The 26881-nt window shown below is 55.1% G+C and overlaps 1 protein-coding gene across 1 annotated transcript in view; it reads left to right on the plus strand.

Annotated features, from left to right (window-relative positions):
• Positions 1-26881, plus strand: part of RBM19 (RNA binding motif protein 19) — a 73539-nt gene that overhangs the window by 39621 nt on the left and 7037 nt on the right. The window contains exons 22-24 of the mRNA XM_072880396.1: positions 8788-8893; positions 16051-16171; positions 23657-23770. Of these exons, the coding sequence (XP_072736497.1) occupies positions 8788-8893; positions 16051-16171; positions 23657-23748 (319 nt within the window). The 3' untranslated portion in view covers positions 23749-23770. The remainder of the gene's footprint in view (positions 1-8787; positions 8894-16050; positions 16172-23656; positions 23771-26881) is intronic.

A 26881-nucleotide genomic window follows, 5' to 3' on the forward strand; every position in this document is an offset into this window, starting at 1 on the left:
ACGGGCAGGTTTGGCAGCTTGGGCTGGCTCACCACCACTGCCCCCTCCCTTCGCAACCCTCCCGCTTTGCTTTTGGGTCTTTTCTGGGAGAAAGCACAGCAGTGTATTTCCAACTGGAGGAGCCGAAGAGGTGCGGGGGGAGCAACGGGAAGGAATTAGCACCGAAGGGTCCTCTGCCGAGCAGCCATGGTGGAGATAAAGCAAGAGGATCTTTGTGCCTAGCTGGCGACATGCTAATTCGCTTTCCTTCCTAGCAAACTTTGCAAATGATGCTCTTTAAGTCGTTGGCAAGATAAACAGTTGCTGTGGCAGGTGTGCCGAAAGCGCCGTCTGGATGTAATTAGGCGTGTTTGCGAGAGAGCATCCTGGAGACGTCGAACGGTGCCGTTTGTGCCGGGCGCGTCCCAGGGGGCTTGTCCCGCTCCCCCCGCCCTGCCGCGGGCAGGGCTGCTTCAGAAAGCATTGGGTGCTTCCAGCCAAATTTGAGGGGACGCGAGGTGGGAATCGGGCTGGTGTAGATTTCCTACAAGTCTGGTGGAAATAAAGCCTGAGAAAAGGGGAAAGGGGTATTTGTGCTGCAGTGGCTGAAAGGTGGAAAATTCCTTTCTACGACACATCAGAGATTTTCCATGTGGGACAGGGAGGGGACGGCCACCCAGGCTGGACACCACGCGTCCCATCACCGCAGCCCTCAGAGCGACGTGCTTCTCGTGCACCTTTCTCTGGCCCTGATTCTCCCATCGAAGAGAAATCCCTAGGTGACTTCTCTTTCTTGCGAGGCCAGGTCACCCTTTTGCAGGACTTCCAGCTTTTCTGCTGCTTTTGCCATGGGGCTTTTGCTTTCTCTCTCGTACCGAAGATGCTCACGTTCACGTTGCATGGGTTTTTTTTAAATCACGAGTCTCTTTGCTGCCTTCGTGGATTGATCGAAGCGTTGTATGTCTGTGTGAGGTTGGTAGACAGCAGCTGTGGCTTTACAGGCGATGAGCTGGAAAAACGGGAGAGGTGCGGCATCGCAAGGTGCCTGTACGGGGGAGCAGAGGCTGAAAAGGAGCCTGGGGTCCCCGCTTCATTCCCCAGCGTCGCTGCCGGCTGCTGAGCTCCTTAGCAGTAGCTCAAGGGCTGCAGCGTCTCATAGTGCTCGCTCCTGCCTCGTCAGGAGCTGATGGCCATCCCCGATCCCAGAGAACCTCCTGGTTTGAAAATGCCGTTCCGGATTTTTGTGGGCCCTTTACATAGGACTGCGTTAAACGGCGCTCCCATTTCGGAAGCCGTTGTTTCAGAGAGACCCCTGTCTCCTGGGGAGACTTGGAGTTTCTTTGAGACTTGGGAGTCTCTCCCCTTCGCTTCACTGTGTTGTTTCACTGCCCTGTCAAGCAGTTCGTTAAGGCTTCCAGGGAACGAGTTGTAGGTGTTTTGGGGGAGTCCGAAGCCGTATACTGTCTGGGGTGAGATCGCGGCACCCTGGGAAGGCAGCTGCCTCGGGGGGGGGCTGCGTGACCCTATCCTGCTGTCACCCAGCGGCGCAGGAGAGGGACAGCTGGGAACCACCCGTACCCAGCTGAAAACGCGGGAGGCGTTTGAACACTCATGATCCCACGTGAGCTGAGGATACAGGCTTGAATAGCTTCCAAATCTTGTCGTGGTGAGGCTTCCCACAACTCCAACCCCAAGCAGACAGGGCTGCGCTTTGTTTAGGTGATGTGGAGGAGGTACCCACCGCATCCACGAGCGCAGCGTGACCGGCAGCTCCTGCCTGGAAATGCTCAGTGCCAAAAAGAATGATTCGTGGTGAAACGCTGTGGCTGAGCTCAGACACGTGCCGTCGGTGCTCGGCTTCGCTCGGTACGGGTGGCCAAGAGGGGAGCCTGGCTTTAGACCTGCCGCGGGAGGCTCTGTGCAGCGTGGCCAGGTCTCCCCCCAGAAAATTGGCCTCAGGAAGGGGTCCATCGCTTGGAAGCAGCTGAGCTCGGAGAGGACAGCAGCACTTCTCCCGGCAGCACGAGGCTGGCACTGAAGAACAGGAATCGCATAAAGCGAAACCCGGTTTTGCTGCGGCAGCAGATCGAGAGGCCTCCAAACAAAGACGATGCTCCTGGGCAAAGAGGAAGCTGGAAAAACTGATGATCCATGTAGTAAAGAACAAGGCGCAGACGTGGCTGTCCTCCTGCCATGTACCGCTAGCTTTCCATAGGGGTTTTGAAGGTGACTATCCAGCAGGACTGTGCGGTGCAGGTGAGGAGCCGCTGCGGGAATGAAGGATCAGCTCTGCAGTGGGGCGAGGGCAGGCAAGGACCCAGCTTTCCACGTCGCTTCAGCCGAGCAGCTGTGGGCCGGGGGCCCACCGGGGCACCTGGGCTGCTGCAGAGTCCCTCCACCCGTCGTCCTCCGGGCCCTGCCGGAGACGGAGGCAGTGGCAGTTTGCGCTGGGTTCAGCGTGTCAGGAAGCTTCGCTCCTGCCTTGCCCTCCCGCGCATTCATTTGCTAATTTTCAGAGGTTACCACGGAGACGTTATTGATGATGATGATGATGATAATGGTAATAGGGGAGATAGGTGGCAGATTAATTCCTGAACTCTCTAACAGGATTTAAGCTAACAAGAGAGGAGGGCTTTTTTCCTCTCTCTCTCCTTTCCCTTCCTCCTTTCAGATATTTCCTGTGCTGGGGATAACAACACCAAGGAGTGTTAAATTGGCTCTGAATGTCCACCCCTGGCTGTCCACATTCTTGTAACGATTTCATTAGCTTGAATTATCCACGTTATTTTCTTGTAATGGGATTAGCCGTACTGGAGTCAGCTGAAGTCCTGGAGCAGGAGGCGGGAGGGACCTTCTGCTGCGTATTTCATTAACTCTCTCATGCAGGGGGTGGAACTGGCCACGGCTCAGCCCAGGGGCAAAACCATTTGCCAGGGTCCTGCGTTCCTAAAGGAGGAAGAAAGAAAAAGGACCATTATTATTTCCTCCCCCCCCCGTAATCAGCAAATCGTCACAGAAGCAGAGACTGGCAGGGAGGTAATTTGTTGGGGGAGGGAAGGTCCTATTTGGGGGCGAGGGGGAAAAATAATAAAATGAAGACGACCATTGCAAAGCGATTGAGTGAATTCTGCTGGGCTGACGTGCGGCTGCAGCCTACTGCTGGGGAAGAGGTTGAGCAGCAAGGGAAGGGAAGGACTTCTGTCTCTTTTGGACTCGTCGTCCCCTGCCCAGAGCCATTTCTGATGAGTGGTTACGCTGCCTGGCTCATTTGCTTGAGCTCCATCCTAGGGCTGCCGGCAGTCACGAGGCGGGATTTAGGCAGCATCAGGGCTTGGGGATGAGAAGGCAGCGAGAGGAGAGGAGGGGAGAGAGGAGGAGGTTGTAGCAGTAGCTGGCAACCCATGAGAAGTTTGGCAACCTTGCTAGAGGTTTTCGTGACCAACTTTCCAACATGTTTATCGCTAGTTTGTTTTTCTTGAAAGGACATAAACCAGAGAGAGTACTTTAGGATTGCCCCATGCAGTGGAGCACCTGTACGTGTCTGGAGAGACCTAAGTGTGATTTTTTTGTTTGTTTTCCAAGAAGATCTGCTCTTCTGGCAATGGACAGCAGCTGGTCTTTCCAACCGCGCATATGGATCCACGGTACCAGTTGTGCTTTCCCCTACAGGGCTTGGCAACCAAAGAGTCCTTGATCAGCTCGTAGCTGAGGGTGTACCAAGATCAAGCATGATGAACACATCTTTTGTGTTTGGGACTTGAAAATAATGATCAGGGATGGACAGGTCTTGGCCTGTCCCAAGGAGCTTGCAGTTTAAATGCTCCTATTTGAGATGGAGGGGACATTTCCCAGCTGGAGTACTGTTCAACCTCATCTGTAGGTACCTGTCCCATGAACAAGCGTATGTGAACGGCCACCACGGCTGCGGTGGGGCTGGACTTAGACATCGAGGGCTGAGCGAGGGTGGGGAAAGACTTGGAAGCAGGGAACAGAAATTCAGACAAAACCTGCTGGGAAAAGAGGAGCTGCGAAAAGAGGTGGTGGAGTCAGCGGCAGAAGATGGTGCTGGCACTTGCGTGCCTGGCGATGCTGTGGTGGATTTGGGGCTGTGCCTGCAGCAGGAGAGCGGTGATGGAAGGGGAGGGAGCTGCAGGGTGGGAACTTGCGTGTCATGCTGGCGGAGGAGGGAAGAGGGTTTCTGGAGACCACCTGTATCCCCGTCCTCCTCTGCCCTCTGGCTGCTCGGCCATGTTGATGAAGGATGCCCAAGCACCTTCTAGTAAACAGGCAAAGCCAAGTGAGCAGTATGTTGTCTACCGAGCTAGAGTGTGCTCTGTTTAATAGCAATATAATGTCCTATAATTAGCAGGCAAAGGGCTTGTCTCCCAGCTGGCCTGTGCCAGAAGGATATAATTACAATCCCAAGGAGTGATGTTCCTCTGACCTGCAGCCAGCTTGCAGCGTACATCTTGCAGCGTGGAGGAGAAATCTACTTCTCTTCCCTCTCTATTCAGCCAGGGAAGCGAGGGGATGGCTGCAGCACCACTGGAAGAGCTGCCAAAGCATCAGGAGAGCAGCTGATACCCAGCAAAGCCATGTAGAAGTGCTGGATCCCTCGTGGGTGGGAGGGAGGGGATGTCCCTTCTGGCATCTCTGGGAACATCGTGTGTTTCTGCTGAGCTTGGGACCAGTGACTTGTCAAGGGAAAGGTTGTGGCTGTCTTTATTCCACAGCTGTGTGAATTGTTGCTCAGCCAGGACCAAAACGGGCTTTTACTGGTTTCTCTTCTGCCTATGTAAATCTGGATCAGCACGAAACAAAGGTTCTCATTTAGGAAATATCTTAGTTGCAGCATTTGTTCGGGGCTGTCATCGCTTCCAGCCAGCGGCATGAAAACGTGCCAAGCCTGGGAGAGCGAGCACAGGCGTGAGGACGGATTTTGCTAGCCTGGCTGGCAAGCTGCCTGCGGCACGTGGGGAGCGCAGGCAGAGGGAGGCCAGGAGAGCCAAGTCCTCCAGACCCACCCACGCTTCTGGCTGGGCTCTGTTCTCCCCTCTGGGCCCTGACTCCCGCTTGGGATATCAGACGGCTGCCGTTTGGACACCGTTTCTCTTGAGTATGCGAGGAGGGAAGCTGAGAGGCGACGGAGCAGCTGCGGGCACGGCAGGTCCCTGGGGGCTTTGCAGACCTCCATGGCAAAGTTCTTGCTCTTCGCTTTTGCCCCCAGCCCCAAAACTACCTATATTAATCATGAGCAGCTCCATGGGGAAGTTGTATACATAAGACACTTCTTTTTGCCGCAGATCTTGGCTGCGCTCATTACGGATGAAATCGCAGTCTGGTACGGTGCCACCAAGAACCGTGGGGATGCCCTGCCAGAAATCCAGCCCCGGGCCAGGCACGTGGGTCTGGCAGGGCCAGGATTCACCAGAAAGGAGGTTACAGCCTTCTGCAAAGTTAAGCTGAGCTGACTGCAAACAAGTCAGTGTCTCAAGAAGGAAAGGGCTTTGCTCCCACAACCGCCAAGTCCTTCAGCGCTTGTGCTGTGGCTGAGCCCTGGCGCTGGTGCAGGGGCTCAGGGGCACTTGGAGAAGATGTGGATGCCGGTGGGTATGAAGGCAGAAACCGCTCAGGTTTCACACTCATGCTAACTCCGGGGACTTCCCTGTAAACCGTCGTGCCCGGGGCGAGGAGCCTGGCACGGTGCTGTGCTCCGCGGCAGCAGCGGGGTTTGGTGCCAGCTCTTTCTGATCACCGTCCAGTTTGCCACGGAGAGAGGAGAGATACGTCAGCTCCAAGAGGAACCCCCACCCCTGGGGCGCACGCTGCGTTTTCACGCCGTTTGCGCCCATCGGAGCTGTGTGCTGGAAGGGGAAGGAGGTGGCAGCAACGCCGGGTCTGAGCTGCTGTGAGCCCCCCCCCGCCTCCACAGCCATCCCCACCCCTGGGAAGCACGTGTTGTAAAGCAGCTCAGTGGGATGTTACGGGCAAGCTGCAGTTTAGCAGCCTGTATAAAAGCTGCTTTCTTCCCTTCCATGTCATTTTGCTCGCGTTTCGCCCGGGTGATGAGCTGCAGCCCTTTTCCTTCCACCATCCCCGCTCCCGTGGCTTTGCCCGTGGCTTTGCCCGTGGCAGCCATGGTGCGATCCGTGCACAGCCGTCCCAGAGCTGGAAGGCTGCAGCATTGATGCAGCCGGCGTGGGAGCAAACACGGCAGCACCTGGCTTCCCTGGGTACTGGGAGCCTGGCACTGTGGGGGGTAATTGGGTTCCCTCCGCCTCTGTCTCTCTCCCCCCAAATCCGAAGGAAATAATTGGAAAAGAGAGGTGTGAGTCTCTGCCTGGCGCTGGAGAGGAGAACATTAAAGGCCTGGGCTCTCCACTTCATTCGCAGCTCCCGGGATGGTAATTGCTGTGTTGTGGTTTCTAATTAGCACCGCAGTGGGAGGGAGGGTGTTTTACTCCGCAGCCCCAGTGAGGTCAGCCCTGTCTCTGCCGTGCCCCTCGGCTTTCCTCCCCCCTGCTTTGCCTGCTCCCCGTTGGGAGCTGCGCTGCAGCTTCCTCCAGTGGACCCGTCTCGCCGGGAGCCCTTGGTGGGTACCGCTGTCCTGCCTCCCCAGGGAGATGCCTGTGGCCAGCCCTGCTCCGGATCGGGTCCCCACCACCTGCGCACGTGGGTGGCTCGGGCCGCTCTGAGCTGGGGAGGAGAGAAGAGCCCCCTTCTCCTGTCTCTAGCCAGGCTGATGTGGGTCACCACGGCTTCCCCCAGGACCCTGACCTGGGGGTCCGTAGCCATCCTGCTCCTGCTGGGCACCTCCTTGCCCATCCTTGCCCATCTTGTGTGTTGGGTCTCAGCATCAAACGGAGACACGTGGTGTTTTAGTGCACAGACTGGGTGTTCTCTGACCGCTCCTCTCTTTTAGCAAATATTCTGCTCCTATTCCTTTAGCAGATATTCTGCTCCCCCCGGGCAATGCCCATGACGCAGGTCATGTTTTCCACCGTGCGGTACGTTGGAGCAAGCACTCCCCTGCCCATAGCACCCACTGCTTGTCTTTCCTAGCTAGATGGTCATCTCCTTGGGCCGGGAGCTCTCCCGATACCTCTCCCTTCACCCAGCTGGGGCATTCGAGATCCTACAGAGCTGCTGCAAGCGAGAGGAGCCACCTTCATTGCTCCTGGGGCCCCTGTCACCTGCACCCCCTCGCAGGAGGACCCTCCTGCTGCTGGAGACCATGCTGTGCTCCCGCTGCTGCCAGAGCCGAGCATCCCCGCCGGCCGAGGCTGCTCCCTTGCCTCCGCTCGGGTTTGTTTGTTTGTTTGCACAGCACCAGCTCGAAGGGGGCAGGAGGGAGAGAGGGAGGGAAAGTGCCGAGGAGGAGACGTGCGGATTCATTTTGAGGCTTCATAATGGTACATTTACACACCACGTTGCCTAAGGAAATTGGGTAGATGAATGCCTGGTCATGCTGCCAGTGCACCAGGTTAACTCCCAGGATTTAGCTTATATCATTTCACGAGAGCGTTTATGGCCTTTACTGTGTTTATTCCCAGGTGCTCTTTGGCACTGCTGCATCCCAGGCTCCTTTTGTGTATGCGCGCGTGTGTGTAGATTTTCAAATAAAATAACACATCTATTCAGACCCGGTCCACATTAAATATTTATTGCCTGCAGTTTGTGCATATGTGTTTGATAAATGGGCGTAAGGGGAGGGGAGGAGAAGGGGAAGCGGGAGCTCGGATGCAGAGAAAGCGTCGGCTTTGTCCTGGAATTTCGCCGGGGGACAGCACTGGAGAGGGGTGTCCGGCCAGCTCTGCCTTTGGGTCTGTTTTCAGGCTTTTTGGACAAGGTCCAGGCTGGTGGGATGGCTGTGTGCTTTGGTGCTCAAGTGACAAGTTCCTTCTCTGGGGACAGGCATGCTGTGAGAAGGTTTCAGCGGGGCCATAGCTGAGTGTGGATGCTGCCAGCCCTACCCCACACCCTCCAGCTAAACGGGAACCCCCTTATCTCCCCATTCCTGACTTTCCAACCCGTTAGGACTCAAAAACTTGTCTGAAACGCTGCTGTTGTTGTGCAGGACTTGGGTCTGCTGGATTCACCTGTTTCCCCTTATACATTCAGCAAGCTTAAATAACACCAGTTTACTCTAGCTCATGAAAGAAGTTGGGTGGCTGGCTGCAGAATGGGAAATGCAGGTACCCAAGTGAAGTGTTAAAGCGAGGAAATCCAGTCTTAAAAATGATGCCCAGCATCCGTGGAGCAGAGGGATGACACCTTTGCGAACACGGTGCCTACAACAGGCTTTGGGGATGGAGGAGCTCTTCTGGAAAGAGGACAGGTCCCTGTGGGGCAATGCTCTGGCTCGTGCCTGTGTCCTGTGCCCCTCTTCAAAGGTGCAAATAAATCTGTTTCGATGGTGGTCAGGAGCAGCCCTGCCTCCTGGTAACCTGGAGATACTCTTTGCCCACCCTGAACAGGGCATGGCGTGCAGGCTGCGTCCTTGGTTCCTGCAGATCTCCTGGAGGGAGAAACATAGCAGTTCTATTAAAGAAGGTTTTTGCTTTGTTAAGGTTTGCGACTGGAAAGGATGGCCCTTGAAATCCAAGCTGAATTTTTAGCTGTTACTAGGTGCTTTGGACGTGGGGCTTACAGGGAAGCAGAGTCGCTGCAGGACACCACTCGCCCAAGTCCTCAGCACTGGCAAGCCTGCAATGTGGGTCTGCAACTCATAGTGCTGTGGTTTGTGATAAAATGATGGTTCTTCCCTTGATCTCACAGTGTCTTTGCTTTTCCCTCTCTAATTCACAGCACCTTTGGAGAGCTGAAGACTGTCCGGCTGCCCAAGAAAATGGCAGGAACGGGATCCCACCGGGGCTTTGGGTTTGTGGATTTCCTCACCAAGCAGGATGCCAAGGTGAGATGTAGACCTGCCAGGTTCTCCTCCCCCTCTGGCACCTTCCCAGCCTGGTCTCGGAGCAGAAGATGAGGAGGGGAGCCTGGAGGCTCTGTCCCACTGAGGCGTAGTCCGGATTTGGGGCAGGCTGTTACCTTTCACCAGCAAAGCTGCACTGAGGCTAAAACCCCCATGTGGGCAACCACTGAAGGTTACACGACAGAAACTGCAACCTGAGCTGTAATGGGCAGAGGTTTGGTGCAACTGATACAATGGCTAAAAATTCTTTTAATGTAGAAGGACAGGGGCTTATTTTTCAGGTTTGTCAGAAGCAAGGTGAGAAAGGATGGTTTTGACCCAATGTAACACATCGGGAAACCTGAGTACATGTCCCACCTCCACCACTGCCTTGGCTTTAGGGGAATTGTGGATATTGTGGCTGTTTACTGACTTGTAAACTGTGCAAGGCCCATGTTCATCAGTTCCTCCATGTGTTTTGAGACCCCCTCTGAGCAGCCTTCCCCTGGTGTTTTTCAGATAGTGAGCATAACAGAAGAGCAGTAGTTGTGACTTGGTCAAAAGGATGGGCAAGCAGAGAGAAAGGTCTGTGTCTGCTTCACCTTGCTGAACACAAGAACAAAGCCCAAGTTCTGTAATACAGTCATTGTCTTGGTCTGACGAGGGGACCTAGCTGTGCTGGCTTGGCCAAGGATGCTTTCTCAGAGTGGTCTGCGCTGGCTATTTGACAGCAATATGGAAAATGTCGGCAGTGGCAGCTGTGCCTGGGAAACGCCGTTCTGAGCACCAGGAGCTGAGCTCCTGAAGCCTGCAAGCTGAAAGCACATTTTGCTTTAACCAAAAAAATGCAAACCCCATCGTTCCAATATCTTGACCTTTTTGCAATCTGTATGCACTTTATGCTCCAAAATATTCCATAGCATTTTAAGCTGGGATAGATTGCCATTCAAAATATTCTACTCTGTTTTTTTTTTAAAAGCTTTCCTATATGTTTAAGTTCCGTATTTGCAGAAGAAACAAGGGGATCATAGCCTGTCTGATAGTATTCTGCTCTTACCCTTTGCCAGAGGTTCAGGAGCAGGCTGGACCAGACATGGTCTCTCACGCACCGGGCAGAAGAGGGTCCTCGGCCCCGCTGTAGGCTGCTGTGTGGGCACTCCCAGCACCAGAGCAGTGCGGCTTTCATCCACGCTGCTGGCAATTTGCACGTTATCTGGAAGAGGAATGGTTGTGGGCACAAGCCAAGGGATGTTATTGCTGAAGGGAAGGGACCGTGTGGCTCCACTGGCTCCCCGAGACTCCAAATTTTCAAGCCTGTGAGCAGAGGTGGAGAGAGGAGCGGGGAGCGAGCGTAGCCTGTGTTTATGTTTTTAGACAGGACTCATTGATCCGGGATCACAAGGGGCTATTAGATCATCCGTTCCCGTCTGACCTCCCGTATAACACAGTACATAGAGTTTCTTTGTTAGTCCTGTTTTGATCCTAATTCAAACTTCCTTCCGCTCAGCATTCGTCCTCTTCTTGGGAGGCTGGGCAGCGTGGGGTGCAGTGAGCCCCTCGGAGCGTGGTTCCTCTCCCTGCACAGTGAGCCGTGCCTGTGGCTCTGCTCAAACCCCGGCTCTGGGCAGCTTTGCTTTAACCTCTGCTTCACTCCAGGGTCGTTCGGCCTTTGTTCCTGGTTTTTGAATTAATCTTTTCCTAAGGAAACTTGAAGCATTTGGTGGAAAGGTGCATACAGTGACCTGGCTGGTTCTTTACTGCTGCTCAGTTTGGGGGTGAATGAGAGAGCACCTGCTTTTCTGCTTGGTTTCTGGAGGAAACAGGGCACAGGCTCAGTGTCTGCGTCCAGTCCCTCTTCAGCCCCTTGGGGACCCGGTGGCTGATTCCAGCTGCACTGGACAAATAGAGAGCTCAACAGTAGGAAACCCGTCTATCGCTGTGCGTGCCGGCAGGCAGCTGGAGGGGAGAGAGCCGGGCAGGGCGCTTGCTCGGGGCACCGCTCCCAAAGCTCGCAGAGGCCATGGGAGGGGAGCGTGCGGGGAGCGAGCCACCCTACGGAAGATCGCTCAGGGGGTTTTTCTTCTTTTCCGGCAAAGCAGCTCTTCTTCCTTCTTTTTTTTTTTTTTCCCGACCCTCGTCTCTTTGAGGGATTTAATTGTCTCACAAGTGGCACATCAAGTACACTCCATTGGCCGTCTGGAAAAGGATGCGCTGTGTATTGATGAATAGGATCCTGAATATTGTAAACACGGACATAATTGGCTTAGAGTTTATTGCTAAGTGAAATGAGAGAGGAGGGGAGTGGGCCTGGAGACCTCTGGGCTGAATAGCTGTGACTGTCAATGACGTTTTTGCTCAGAGTGGTAATCTGGCAATCGCTTATAAGCATCTTATAAAACATGATGGTTTTGTAATAGAATAATTAGGGTGGCTTTGTTGGACATTTAAAGCCTGTGACCTCCCGTATTTGTCTTCTTCTCTGAGCAATCACGGCCACTGTGGGAGCGCGTGCAGAGATTTTCCAAAGCCAGGACAGAGATGTGGGGCTCCCTCTCCAAACTCCCCGATGCTGTGCCCGCAGACCTGTCCTGCCGGGCGGGGTTTCATCCCCTCGGCCTCCCCTGATGCTCTGCCACCCGCTCGAGGAGAGCCAGCCCTGACAAAAGGTGCTGTTGTGGAGGGGTGAGCGCCCGAGCCGCACTCGTCAGGCAGCCCTGCCTGCAGGGGAGGTGATGCCCAGGCAGGGCACGGGACGCTGCTGGGGGCAGCATCTTCTCCTTCAGCGACGGAGATGCTCGTCCTTCAGAGCCCCAGTCTCATGCCTGGCTTTCCCACGGTGACGTCTGCAGCCGAGGCTGTCTCTTGGGTCATTTGACGGCTCCCAGGGTGATGGATGGACCTCGACTGGGAGTGTTACACTACCATCAGATGAAATTAGCAGCCCTCTCTCTTCTATGTCACGAGCATTTAACAGATCACAGCATGCACACATGCGAAGCCAGGAAACGGGGAGGAACCCATGTCAAAGACAGCACTGGGAGGGACAAAGTAATATTCACAGAGGGTTTGCATACCCGCTGGTCAAGCCTTTGGTTTTAAATCTCCAGTGCCAGCTGACCACTAGCTGGGCGTGCATGGAAGTTGGGGGATGAGAAGGGGAACTTTGATCCTCTGGCAATAACAAATTAATTCCAATTAAGGAAGCATTAAGCATTTGACATGTTTCCTGACGTTCCCTGTGCAGAATTGTTGTGGGATTGTTTTTATTTTTGAACTATTAACTGGAAGCCGAGTTTCCGCTTTTCTCCCCGTCGATATAAAAATACATCTGGTCTCCAAATAGAAATTGCCCATTCGGGAAAGACAGTCAACCCTTTAAAAATGCACGCACACGGAAGGAAAAATCCTTGTGTGCAACTGGCATCACAGAGAGCATCCTCAGTTGGGACTGGTTCTTGCGAGGAAGGGAAATTTATCAGTCTCCTAATGTTGTTGACCCTTTGTCCCTCTAATGGCTCCAGCCCAGAGACTCTTCAGCTTGAGTGTTTAACAGGGCAAGGAGGAATCTATAGGCAGAACAGCACTGTCCTCCAAATTAATACGACGTTTAGGGATGGAGCCATAGCACTCGGGGATGACGAACGCAATGGTGGTCTCTTGATCTCTGCCTTTCCAGCACCCTGGCCCAGCAGGCTCTGCTCCAGAGCAGTGCCTGGCTTGTCCTGGCGGCCCAGGCTTCGTGTGAGTTTATCGGCCAGCCCTTAGTTTTGAAATTCCCTTTCTGAATCCCACAAACATTTTTAAGCTGTTGTTGGGGGCTTCTCCCCTTCCTCTCTCCACTTTTCCCTCCTCCGTTTGTGTGTCCATCTGCCGCCTGGGCACTAGCCCTGCCCAAGCTGTATTCAGAGCTAGCGACGCAATCCTGCCGCTCTGAGCCGTGACATTAAGCTCAAACCAAACTCTGCAAAATCATAATGGGGAGGGTTCAAAAATGACATTTTTAAGCATACTCGCATCCTATTTTCTAGTGGGAGAGCGCCATAGGATTTTTGTGCAACCCCTAAAGCATTTGAAAAGCAAAAGAGACCTGCAAGGAGGTTTGCCAGGGCTCTTCAGCTTTTGGTGTTACCTGGCAGTGGGTTTAATTAAATCCTTTTTTGGCATTTAAGGATACTGAGCCTTGTGTGGTGGAGGCTCCCCTTTTCTTAAAGGCGTAGGATGATGTGAAGCCATGGTAATTAGAGGTCTTTTCCGTGAGTCTCTCTCTCAGATGAGTGGACACCATGCCTCTCTTCATCCCGAGTTTGGATACAACTAAATGAGCCTCTGGCCATCCAATGCTTTGGTTTTCAAAGGAGGTGTCCTGGGAAGGCAGACATTCGGGTGGAGGAGCCGCACCCTGAGAATAGCTCCTGTCTCCAGCCCTGCTTTCTTTGAAAGCCAGTCTGCTTGTCCTCATTTCATATTTCTCATGTAATTCAAATGTATTTTTTCCCTACCTATCTTTTCATTTGGAATAGCAGCAGTGGCAAATTTCATCCTCTCACTGGAAGATTTCCAGCAATGCGGATGTATGGGGATGGCATTTCTCCCCTTCATCCCTTTGTCTTTTAAATCATCGGTGGCTTCTCCTTTTTTCCCTGAAAAAGTCTTAATTACTCTCAGGGCAATGAAGAGCTAAGTTTTGGTTTTTTAGCTGGTTTCCAAATGAAGTGACATCCAGTTGTTTTTCACCTGAAATGCACGGCTTCTCTTCTGCAGCCCCAGCTCCGGGAGCCCATCTGGAAGACGGGGCCTTCTTATTTAAGACGGGACCACAAGGTCCCAACACGCCCTTTTCCGCGTGGGCAGGAGCAGCAGTGGGCTGGGAGGGTCCCTGCGATCTCGCCTCTGCACCCCAAGCTTTGCTTCAGAAACAGCTCATTTTGGGAGTGCGTTTGGCTGGGAAGGGCCAGTGTCACCAGGCTGCTGGCAGATGTGTCTCTCCCAGCAGGGTTCTTTCATGCAACACAACTTGATGGCAGCATCTGCCTTCCCTCTTGCTCCATGACCTTTCCCAGTGCTCCCTGCAAATCTAGAGGATGCCTCATCCCGGACCGGGCATGGAAGCAATCCTGCAACGAGGAGGACGTGGCAGAGCAAGCTGCTTTGAGGACGAGAGCCTACCAAGCGCTGCACTTTGCACCACGACCGTGGGCACATTCGGCATGGTCCACCTTCCACCCTGACCTGCTGCGGGGCGCAGCGAGGTTGCTGGGGCCGTATCCTGTCTTCCAACCTTCCTCTTCCTTGTGCTGCGGGAAGTGAGAAATTAAAAAGTATAAATTAACAAATGAGAGCCGGCGATTAGAGCTGCAGTTGTTTGCCAGGCTTTGGAAATGGCTCTTTGTGCCAACATAAACAGCCATCACAACTCCCTACTGCCACCTCCCCCCGAGTGTTTATTTAAGCCAACACATTGCTCTGCTAATTGGATACCATTCCAAGTGAAAATAGGCCTTTAAAACAACAGCAGCAGCAAATAAAAACAGCTGTAGCTGCAAAAGCACCAGCCAGGCTTGCAGCACTTGAGAGGGGAATGCACCCCCCGAAAAGGAGGCACCCCGCCCTGCCGGGGTCAGCCCCGCGGAGCTGGCGAGGGTGGGACGGTGGGGAGTCTCAGCGATGCTGTGGAGCTGGTGCTCCTTATTTCTCTTTTTTATAATGAATGAGAATTATATGAGTGAAAACGAGTCGGAAGGAGGGGGGAACGCAGGTTACTGAGTGCTGGCCACTGGAAATGGGGGGGGGGTTTACTTTCATCACCCAGCAGCTCAGGCAGGGTCCTGGCTGCCGAGGAGCAGTCGTGGGCAGCCAGAGCCTCTTTGCAGGAAGAGCCCCTCTGCCCAGAGACGTGACCTTCGGGGACAACCGCAGGGGTTCAAAATTGCCATTTAGCAAACGGCTCAGAGGAGAGGTCTGGGCTTCCCCAGGACAACTTTGGTGCTGTTTTGGGGACCTCCAGATGGGAGGACGCATCCCTGTTGGACAGCGGGATGTGTTTCTCTGGTCCTACAGCTGCTGTGTTTGTTCCAGGGATGCAAGTTTGCAGAGCTTATAACCTGACTTAATCCCAGCCTTAGCTGGGGTTTTTAAAAGAGCATTTTGGGCTCCTTTTCTCTACCTCTGTGCCCAGCCATGTGTCACATTGCTGTGGAGCACTTTATGGGCCCCTGGGGTGAAAATATTTGACCAGCGTGTTTGTGTATTTGCATTATGGGCCCAATCCTGCTCAGCCCTGAATTTCCTTGAAAGTCTGTGGGAAATAAAGGCAAAGTCAACCTTCCCTGGATGGAATCGCTGTCTCCTGAATGCCTCCTGGTTGCCTACAGGCATAGAAAGCCGTCTGAGCTACTCTGCTGACCAGCACACTTGTATTCAACATCAGCAAGAGATTATAGCTGTATGGATGTTATTAAGCAGGATCTAACAATGAGGAAACCTCTGGATTTCTATAACATAGCAAACTACCATAGGCAAAAAGAGAAGAGGACTTCTGCATTGGCTTCTGGCTCTGCCACATTCGCTGCCACCGTGGCCAACATCACCAAACAGTTGGCAAGAGGAAGGCAGCTTTCCCCAGCGAGCTCGTGCTTCTTCAAACTTATTGGCCCTGAGCAGAAAGCAACCTCTCGACTCACATTTGAGCTGTGCTTTACTGCGGAGAACAGGGTGGGTGGAGAGTCGCGAGGTTGCTCTGCCCGTGCTAACCCAGCGCTGCTGCGCTGCCCTGGTTTGCAGTTGACCCACCTGGTGCTGCCCCAAGTCTCGGCAGCCTTTCCAGGCTGCAGCTTTCCCCGCTCAGGTGTGGTCCCAGGGCGATGCAAGGCTGCAGCCAACCTTGAGCTGCTCGCTGTGCTGGATTTCAGCCTGCTCCCTCGCGAGCAGCTTGCAGGAATGGTGATGGGTATTTGCTCTGCTGCAAGTATGTAGAAGATAAATGATTGAGTCAAAGCCACTGATGGAGATGAATCTTGCCCCATCAGAGCAAAGTGCTCAAAGTAGGATGTTCTCTGGCGGCCTTTCAGATTCAGGGCAGAGGGAAGGACATCTTTGCTTTTCCTCATGTGAGCCTGTTTTTATTTTCTCCCTGATTGTTTTTTTTGCTTTTAATTCTGCAGAAAGCATTCAACGCCCTGTGCCACAGCACGCATTTGTACGGCCGGAGGCTGGTCTTGGAGTGGGCAGATACAGAGGAGACGGTGGAGGCCCTGAGACGGAAAACGGCAGACCATTTCCACGGTAACGTAGCAGCATCCTTCTGGCCCATCCATACAGCCCCGGCTGGCACCGTCCCATCTGGCACACGCTGCCAGTCCATGCCAGCCCTTTCCCCGCCGCTGCCGGCTTGCCGGAGCTAGCAGGTAGGTGCTGGAGCCTGACGATGCAGGGGGAAGCAGGAGGCATCCAGGCCACGGCTTTGTCTGACAGCTCTCTGTCTGCATGTGAGCCGGTTAACTCTCCGTGTGCTGGCACTGCCGCGGCACCTCGATGCCACCTGCCAGCTGCAATGCTTTTGCTCCGTCCACCTGCACCCCAGGGTGCTCTGTAGTTGAGGATAGGCTCTGTGCACGCAGCACACAGACTAAAAAGGACAAATAATTTGGCCATCAGTTGAGATGCAGAGAGGGCTGTTTGGATCGGGTTCCCGAGAATGGCAGCTCCGTAGATAACAGCACTGCAGGCTCTATTGACAGCCATCGACAGGCACAAATGCATTGCTTGGCAAATATTTATGTAGGAAGGGCTCCCCTGGGCTGGAGGACTAAGCTGGAGATCAATGCTCTTCCTCCTGCATCCCCTCCCAGCCTCCCCTCTCCATCGTGCACATGCCCATCGCCCGGGGGGTTGGCATAAGCAGTTCTGGCGCTGCACGTCGCAGTCCCCGGCGATGGAAGAGCAGCAAACCTCGCTTATTTAGCAAGCCTGACTCCAGCAGGACCTGGCCCCGTGTTCGTGAAACAGTGTGCACAGCGCTGATTATTACAGGCTGGGGAGGCTGCAGTTTGGTGGCGGAAGGGCTGAGGGTGGATATGACTGGAGAGGTGTGGAGCGAAGGGAGATGTGCTGGGAGCCACGAGCTGATCTCCAACGTGGTGCCAAAAAGGAGACCAAAAGGAGCACAGCGGTGTCTAGGTGTGTGTAATAGCCTGGGCGCAGAGCTGTGCTGCTGGGGGCATGCGTGAGGCAGCAGGGAGGGTGGGCACGGCTGGAGGATGGATGTGCCCACCCAGAACCCAGCGCTGGAGGGGGGACTCGTCATGCTTGATCACGGTAATGTGAGTCTCCACCCAGGTGGAGAAGGCAGCAGGTGTGATGTTTCACACACCCCATTTTATATTCCGGATCTCCTTTCTCCCTTTCTAATCTGCTCAGTCTAGGGGGAAAAAAATAGTCTTGGCTTTACGGTAGCTGCAGACTTGCAGCAGATGCTGGCTACTGCCTGCGAGCTCTATCGCTTCCCTGTTTCCCCCAGGCTCAGCTTGCTCCCCAATTTCTGTCTGCGTTTGCTCCAGCCTGCTTGTCCGAGGTCTTCCTCACCGAGGTGGGGACTCTGGGAGAGCGGCAGAAGAGCGCTTTCACGTCCCAGGAGGGATGCAGCCTTGGAGCTGTGGGGGCTCCGGGGGCTTGGCTGAAAAACAGGAGCGAGGTTGTCACTCCCCATCTTTAGGGACTGAAAATGTGATTGAAGGCGGTAGTCATCGCTGCGCTCCAGCCCATCTCGAGGGGAGAGAAATAACATCCAGTGACTTCAGCCCTGTCTGGTGCACACACGCGTCCTCCGCTGCAAAACTGCTGGTAGCTAATCCTGCGGCAGAGCGGGGTCTGCCAGAAGCGGATCTCCATAACAAAGCCCATCTGGGGCACAGTAGCGGGCACCGGGAGCTGGCTGCTGCCTGGGACCGGGTCTCAGCCTCTCCGCACCGCACTGGCAGGCTGGAGTTTCACGGGTGGGGTTTTATTTCTCTGGGAAGTGCCCTCTCCTGATTTCGAGGTGGGCTTCTGGCCGTGATGCCCATCGGCCCCGAGGAGGGGAGGGAGCTGCGCGCTGTCCCTTTTGCTGTGGGTGTGCAGAAAGCGATAGCGATAAAGAGGGAAAAACTGCAGCTACCACTTGGCCTTCAGCCCCCGTTGGGATGCTCCTTCGCGTTTCCTCCCCGGTGGAGCTGGAGGCCGATCTTCCCACGTGGAGCCGGGGTGGAGAGGACGCAGAGCACGCGCAGCATTGCCACCCTGCCTCGGATCCTCCCCGCCCCTTCAGCCTACCGAACAGCCGGCCTGAGACCGCGCATCTCGTTTCACTGGTGATGCAGACTGGATTCTGTCGACCAGAAACCAAGCTTGCTTTTTCCTACTGATACCCATTTCCCCCCCCTTCCCTCCTCTCCCCACAAGGCTCAGGAGCAGCTCGGACATCCCTGTGCTGTTCATGGATGTCCCTGTGAGTTTTCCTCTCGCACCTCAGTTTGGGCGACTTGTGGGGGTCTTCCCCCAGCTTTGCAGGCTGCAGCGGTCAGGCCCCTCTGGTCCCTTATCTCCAGGTAGGAAGGGACCGAGCTGGGAATGGGAGAGAAAAGATAATTTTGAGTCTTCAAGGCTCAGGAAACAGAGTCAGGACCGAGGTCCCTGGTGTCTTCAGCTGCTCTTTGCCACCAAAAGCCGCTGCTGCTGCTGTCCTCGCATTGCTCCCCGAGCCAAGCCCAGCCAGCAGTGTCTGAGAAGCAGGACGCGGAGGCCTTCAAAGGGCACGGTGCGGTGGATGGGGTGGGACTTACCCCACCCTCCAACTTAGCTTATTCCTTGTTTCCTGCCCTAAATTCCTTTGCAGGGTTGAGCATTTCCATCCCATGGGAGAGTCTTTTTCTTTTTTTTCTTTCTCTGAAAGTCTTCTGTGATCCTTTTGAACGTGGAGACCTCCCGCACCACAAGCGACCTGTGCTGTTTGGAGAGGCTGGTCTTGCTGTAGCAGCGCTGTGTGTTTGTGTCGAGCTGTGTTGGCAGTGCTGTGCCGTCGGTACAGGGTGACACGTGGCCCCTGTACTCCTGGCCCTTTTCCTGGTTATTCCACAGAAATAAAAGCAGCCAGGGAGCGTGCTGAGGACTTCGCACGTACCAGAAGAGGTGAAAGTGTTAAAGCAGGACAAAGGACTGAGACTGCCCATCTCACGGGGCTTTCAGACACATTTCTCCCAAGTTTTATGCAATTGGAATTTAAGTATTTTGAAAAGCTCCGTCTTTTTCTTCTTTTCCTCTTTCTTCATTTCCTCTTTTCTATGCAGTTTTTGGTTTGCTGTGGGCACAGCAGTGATGCATAGGTGTTTCCACAGTTAGCATGTGGTGGATCTGTGTGTAGGAGAGGCTGCAGAGGGTGAGAACATTGCCGTAAGGCCTGGGGGGTTCTTATCACCCAGGTCCGGTGGGACAAGACGGGGACCTGCACTCCCCTGGGTTTGATGGCGAGTTTGACTTGAGCAGTGAGTTCCTCCTGCTCTGTCTCGCTGCCATCACAGCAGATTTCTGCATCTCCAGCTTTGAAAGAGCCACCTTGATCTTTCAGGCTGGTGTCTTGAGTAGCAGCGGCCAAAACCGCTCACCCAGCAGCTCCAGTGTCAGCCCCATCATTTTGGTCTCACTAAGGAAATACTTTGTGAAGTCCAGACCTGGGCGGCAAGAGACACGTCCTACCACTGACTTCTCTCTGCTACAATTAGGCACCTTATTTTTAGACACCATTTATAGAGATTTAGCTTCCAGTTCCCAGCTCTCACTCTGCTGTTATCTGTTAGGTTAAAGAGAGGTCTAGTCTCCTAAATCTTTTCTCCGTGCAGGCGTTTGTCATGGCAATCAAGCCACTTCTGAGCCATCTTTTCAATAGGTCTAATAGATGCAATAAAATGGAATAGGCTTCCTTCCCATTTCGTGTAGTTTCAGCTCATTCTTTATGGCTTGTTCTGAGTCTTTGTAATGTTCCGGGAGAAAGTGAGGACCCCAGAAGTGGTCACCAGCTGCCAGAGATGGTTTCAGTAATGCTGGCAGGAGTGAAGCCGTGGCCCAGCCCTGCCGGCTGGGACTGCAGCACTATGCCCTGTGCTTGCCCTCCTGCCTCCGAGCACAGTCTGTAAGAGGTTTAAGTCTTTTTGCTCATTTCTGAGTGTACCTTCTCTTCGTCCTGAGGCAGGAGGGTCTTATATTAGGGGGGGGGGGGGGGAAACCACCACATTTTCTTTGAGTTTTAATTGCATGCATTATTAATCTGTGGGACCTGCTGCTGCGAGCTTGGCCAGCTACAGGGGAGGATGTGATGTTGCTGTGGATAAAGAGATTTATCTGCTGTGACGTGGTAAGGAGAAGCCACGGAAAGGTTGGCCAGTGGTTGGCCTTGGGGCCTCTAATCCAGCCCAAACGTGGAGCAGGGTCACGGCAAACACTACATCAGGGCAGCAAGGGATGCACAAACCCTGGCACCAGCAGCATCTTGGCCCTCATTTGGGGAGGGGGATCCTCCCTTTGGAAAACAAGGATCACTGACGTCTTTGAAACCAGCAGGGAGAATATTTTGGCTCTGCCAAAACAGGCACGAAGGGATCCCAATGCCCTGCAGCTGAATTTACCAGCCCTGGGGCGAGGGGCAGATCTGGATCTGTGCCCTGCGCAGGAGGGAGCGGTGTGGGGTCGCATCCAGAGCCCCGGTGCAGACCTGCACATCTCCTGCACCCCCGCCATCACATAGCTGCAGCCCACAAAAGGTCTGGGAACAGCTCGATCCCCCTTTTCTTCCCTCGCTTGCCCGGCACAGGGCGATGGTTGCCGGTGCGGCTCCATTCTGGCAAGCCTCGCTGGGGGAAGATTTGCGAGCAAGGCAGCAATACCCTCAGCGTGCGCGCGCTCCCTCTCTCCCGGGAGCTCGCAGTCCGTGCAGGGAAGGTACTTGCTCCCAATCCAGCTAAATTACTATTGACTTGTGTTCTCTGCGCTTCACAAACATTGCACTCAGCCGTCACCAGCGGGGCTGGCGGTATCCTGCCAGGGCTAACTTGGGAAGCCAGCTGTGCCGGGCCGTTTTTTCCTGCTCTTTCCCATCGATCAAAGAATTAAATTGACAGATGGGGAATTTTGCATGAGACGCAGGAAGGGGAAGGAATGACTTGTGGGGGTTTTTTTATAGGAAGGATGGAGTGGAAAGAAGGGATGCGGAGGCTGCGGGGCTGGCGAATGAGAGAGAGATGCATGAGGAGGGGGTCTGGCTTGTATTTCAGTGGTGAGAGCGTTTCCAGCGAGACCCCCGGTCTCAGCAAAGGGCTGTGGGTGGGTGCGAAGCAGCGGAGCCCCACTGCTGCTCGCCCCTGCTTATTTACAGCTGTTTGCGGGAAGCACGGGGTTTGCAGAGGAAGGCATACTCCCCCCTGGATCCGATCTCTGTGCCCTCCCCGGCGGGGTGGGAAGAGTCTTCCCCGTCCCTGTCCCCATCACCTTTCCCAGGTTGCTCCTCCGTTGGCCGCAGACCCCCAGGCTGCTCCTTTTACCTCTCAGCTGCATCACAGACCCGCTGCGCTCGCCCTCACCTCCCAGCCTTTTGGGCTCCCTTTTTTCTCCTTTCTTCTTTTTCTCTTTTTTTTTTGAAAAAAAAAATTTTTTTTTGAGAGCATCTGTAACTAATGCAAACACATGCCGTAGCCGGAGAGTAAAACCCTGCAGGATTAGCGTGGCATCCGCAACCCTGCCACGTTCTAATCCCGTGGTAATCCCCCTCTCGGCCCACCCCCGCCGGCTTTGGCTATTGTTTAAAGGAAGCAAATGGGATCGTTAGCGGGCAAACCTTAACCAGCTTGGAGCGGCAGAACGGAAGTCGAACCAATTCGCTTCCCCACCCTCCCGGGGTTTTTTTTTTCCCCCTTTTCCTTCTTGTTAGGCGGATGGGGGATGCTCCCAGTGCTCCCCAGCAGCCCCGTGGCTGCGCCGGTGAATCTGGAGCAGGCGGTGGGGGCTGTTTGCCCTGCCAGCCCACCGCCCGTGCCGCGGCAGGTCCCTGGCTGCGTCGCATTGCTTAGGGACGCTCTCTTAGCACACGGCACCCCGCATCGAGCATCCCACATCCAGCATCCCCTCCTCCGTGCAACCCCCGTCGTCGCCTCCGTGCGGGCTCTCCGCGTGGGGCACGTTGGGGTCTGGTGGGGAAGGGGTGGCAGGTGGGGGACACGCTCTTCCCTGCTGTGGATTTGGGAGCCGAGACCACGTTTGGTGCCGTTCCCGAGCCCCGAGCGCGAGGCTGGCCGGGGGAGCGGGAGCTGGGAGGGCAGAGTAAAGGGGAGGGAGAAGTGCTGAGCTGGCACCTTCCTCCGGGGTGGGTTGTCCCTTGTGCCTTTGGATGATTGAGCTGGGCTGAGCTGCTGGAGGGGCTCAGGGTGGCACCTTGTGGTCCCCCTCGGCTCCCCCGAGCTCGGCGGGGCGGGCACCGGGAGGGGAGTGGGGGCCGCCGGCACCCCCGTCCCCCTGCCCGTCCCTGCAGCCCCCGGCGGGGAGGGAGGCGGGTTCTGGCACTCTGTCAAGGAATTAATTGAAAAATAAAATCATTAGATGGGAACTCCAGAAACGCAAAATTGTTGGGAGTTGGGGGGGAGGCGGAGGGGGGGATGTGAGCTTTTGTCAGGTTAATTTCTTCTGTATTGATGTTTTGTGACATTTACTTGTTGTTTATCTCCCGCAGCAGCTGTAATACTAAAAGAAAATGCACAGCTTGTTCCATTTATTTATTTTACACCTTTTCTTTAGTCCTATGGTATGTTTGTTTGTTTGAGAAACCCAGCGAGGCTTTTGATGTCTGAAAGCAGGATTTAAACAGCTGTTCTCCATGTGCTGCTCGCAAGCGAGAGCCGCTGGCTGGGGAGCGAGCAGGGGGAGAGGGGGCTGTGCCGCGGCTCCTGCCGAGAGGGCACTTCTTGCCCGGCGGAGAGGAAGCAGCGCCCACGTCGGCCTCGGCACAGGGACCAAATGGCTTTGTCACCCCGGCACCGGGCGCTGATGCAAGGTTGGGATGCTCGCTCCGATGCTGGCAGCCCCCGGGGGTTTCTCGCCCTCCTGCAGGCTGTAGCATCTGCGGCGAGGGATGCCTGCACGGCGCTGCGCCCCACGGCATTTTCGGGAGCGTGATGATGCTGGGGAGGGCCACAGGAGAGTGCTGTCGGTGTAGGGCAGGAGAAGCGAAGCAGGGACGTCCTTGCCCAGCTCTCAGGGGAGAGCCAGGCTCTCGCCTTCACCCATTGCCAGCTGAGGTGGGAGAGGCAGGCTGGGCGGCAGGGCCAGGCAGCAATCTTACGTCTCAGCAAGGATGTTGGTGGGTCTGTGTCCTGCCAAGAGCCTTCTTGAACCAAGGCTGGTGCCCAGGTTGATCTCGCGATCACTCTTGGACAGCAGATGGGTGAATTGGGGTCAACAAGAAGGGTCAGCATCACCAATGAGCCTGTTTGGGTGCTGGGGCCATTTGCTTCCAGCAAAGCCTGTGAACCAAAGCGCGGGTGGCAGCTATGGAGTCACACCCCAGCCATGGTGCTCTGCCAGGGCCTGGCTGGTGAGAAGTAAATGATAGTTGAGGGGCTGTACCCAGGAGGGGGATGAGGGGGCTAGAGGTAGCAGGAGAAGAGCTGGAGGCGGTTGTGTGTGGGCCCGGGTTGTAATCTTTACTTTTCTTCTTCTCCCACATCCCTTTCGCTACCACCCGGGCCTGGACAGACTCCCCAAAGAAGAGAAAACGATCGGAGGTTTTGAATGAAATCCTGGAGCATCTGGAAGAGGAGGAGAGCAACAAAGACGAGGCCATCTAGCAGCTGCCTGGCATCCGATGAGGTGGGTACCGAGGTACCAGCTGGCCCTAAAGGTCAAAATGCCTTGGGCTGCCACAGGGTCGGCAGTGCCAGGAGGAGGAGACGGTGGCATTGCAAAGGCTGGGCAGCCTCCGAGCTGGGGTCCCACCCCCTGCCTCTCCTCCCTGTCACCCTGCAGGCTCGTAGCCGTGGTCTCAGGGGGTACAGCCCAGATTTGGGCTCGGTTTAGGCTCCGTGTTGAAGTGAGTGCATGCACTGCTTGTGTTTCTGTGTGCTCCCCAGTGTGTTTGCTTTCCTGCAAGGGAAGCCAGCAGAATTGCTGTTGCAGCAGAAATCGCTGTCGAGTCGCGAATTGGCCCTCACTGTGGTTGGGGGAGAACAGATGGGCTGCCAAAAACAAAAGCGCCTGTTTGGAAACCAACCTGCAGCTGCCACCACAAAACAGATAGTTTGGCAAAGGCCTTTTCCCTGCCAGCACCCATGACCTCCACGGCTTCGCTCCCTCCTAGGCCAGCATGCACCCCGAGGTCTAGTTCATGTCGTCTTGAGTCCTGGCTGGTATCACTCCTCCTTGGCTTGTGTCTTCTTGGAGTAGCATCTCTAGAGGCTGGAGAGTACAGGATGGCAGAGGTTGGCAGGAGGGAGCCAGGAACAAATAACTCCCCGCGGTCAAACACTGTGCGGTTCAGCCAGCCCCCCACCTCCTTTTGAGACTGCCTAGCAAACCGTGCGTGGGTTCAAGAGAAGTAAGACAGGCTCATGGATCTCCTTTGCGTATGTTTGTGGCCATGGTGAAAACCCTGGATCGCTGGTAGGAAACCTGTTCACCAGCCACAGCATCCAGAGAAGTGCAATAAATCTCCAGCGAGGCTTCTTGGTTCCTTTGAACTGCACCCTGTCCCTCTTTTTCCATCCACTGAGGGTCTCTGCTGGTGTAAATGGACTCTGCTGGTGTAAAATGGGCAAACAGCCCACCTCCACTGTGATGAAACCCCGTCCTGTGCTGAGAAACTCATGCAGGGCCGAGAGAGACAAGCATCTCGCTGGCACGCTGCCCGCAGGGAGGTGGCTTGGGGCGCCGGGTTGACAAATCTGTGGCGCTGGGGAGAAGGTCCCTGCGCCGCTTTCTCCAGCAAGGCTGTATTTGCTCAGCACCGCCAAGGGAATGATTTTGACACGTTCTGGCTTCCATTTTTACAACCACAGAAATGACGCCGGTTCCTAAATCTCATCCAAGTGGCCTAGGGGCCCCGTGGTTTTTGGGGTGCTGCTAGGGCTGCGCGATGCACGCACCCAAAGTGGTGCTGAGCCCACCGTGCTGGGGGGGAGCCGGGCCTGTCCTCCATGTATCAGCGCTGGGAAGCCGCCCTGCGCTCGCTGGAGTGTGTTTGTGTGTGCGATGCACATTACTGCGGAAGAGGCTGTTTTCCTCTCGGCAATATCTGCCTATTGCTGCGAGGCGGTACCCGATACACCTAGCAGTGGGAAGCTCATAACCTTACTTATTACCAGACTTTTGTTCAACCCACAACACCGCTGGCCGCCTGAATAGCGAGCGCATCTGGGCCTGGAGCCGACCAATAACCCTGCTAATACGTCTGCCTTCCCGGGCCGCTGCAAGCGCCGGGCACGAGCACAGTGCCGGGGCCCTGCTGATGAAAGGGAAGGTGCTTACGTGACCGCAGGAATAATCCGAGTTGGGTTAAATAACTGCCTGCTTCATGCAGTGCGTCTGCAGTAAGTGCCGGGGCCTCGAGATAACATTTGTTCCCTTGGAGCAGCTCTGATTTAAGGATGCCTCCAGGTGTACGTGCTGTTAACACCTTCTCCAGCAGCCAGCCCCAAGGACGGAGCTGGGGAGGGATGGAGGTGGGGAGGGATGGAGCTGGGGAGGGATGGAGGTAGGGAGGGATGAAGCGGTGCAGGAGGGGCAGGACAGGCAGCATTGCTCGGAGCCCAGGCAAGCCCCGTGCTTTTGGACTTGTCCTGTCCCAGCTCCTCAGCAAACCTTCTCCCTGAAACCGGTCCTCCCACGGGGCCTGGGGCTCAGCACCAGCAGGCTCTGGGCTCCCCGGCTCTTCGTGCAGTCCCCGGGGAGGAGCTGAGTGCTGCTGCTCAGCGCCCAGAGCTGTAACACCCCGTGCCGCTCCCCCAAACCATGCTGCAGCTCAAGAGCCCTGCTGCTGCCTCCGAGCGGCTTCCTGGCCTCCAACACCGGGTTTTCCTGCTGTCAGGACCTGGGGCTGCAGGCTCAGGGGACAGACCCCCAAAATTCAGGGGTGCCCCCTTGGGACCTCTGCAAGGCTGCGGTGTAGAACACTCATCCCTTAGGGCAGCTCCAGTGCATCTGCCCTGCTCCGCAGCAGGCGGGCGTCTGCGAGTGGTGGATGGGTGGGTAAACTGAGGCATGGATGTCGGAGCAGTGCTGTCAGAGGGGGTCAGCCAAAACGCTGACGAGCTTACCAGGGAGGGGGGAAATATCTTTTTTTTTTTTTTTTTTCCTTTTTTTGATCAGCGTTGATCAGCGGCGTTCCCATCCCCGCTCCCTCTGCTGCTCCCCCCTGCCTTTGCCATCTGCGCTGGCACGGGGGGTGGCAGCAGCAGGACCCGTCAGTGGTCCCGCCGTGGCTCTGCGCAGGGGGGTCACCGCAGGGAAACGGGGCTTTACCATCCCGGGCGTGAAGGACCAACCCTCAGCCCTCAACGCAGCCGACGGCCAGCACAGAGGACGGAGGAGCCGGGCAGGGTCCCTTCCAGGCACATGTGTCACCCAGCGCATGATTTAAGCGAAGCTTTGCAGGGTTGCAGGTTGCGGTTGGGTTTTCTTGGGGTTTTTTTTCCTGTTTTATTCCCCCCCTCCCTTCATTGTCTTTTGTGGCAGGGCAGGTTTCTTGCTGAGCGTCTCTGAGGTCTGCAGCGGCGACGAAAAGGATTAGCGCAAGCAGAGCATGTAGGCTTTAGAGAACAGAGCAGAGTTTGGTTTCAACATCTAATTCAATTTGTTCTGCCGAGATTGAAATATGAAATGGTTGCCAGTCAAACGTTCAAAGGGGGAGGAGGGAGGAAAGAAGAGAGGGAGCCTTCTCAAATTTAAATTTTAATGAAAATTAATTTAACCCTTTGATATGTTTTA

Source organism: Ciconia boyciana, chromosome 15 (assembly GCF_034638445.1).
Source record: "Ciconia boyciana chromosome 15, ASM3463844v1, whole genome shotgun sequence".
Lineage (NCBI taxonomy): Eukaryota > Metazoa > Chordata > Aves > Ciconiiformes > Ciconiidae > Ciconia > Ciconia boyciana.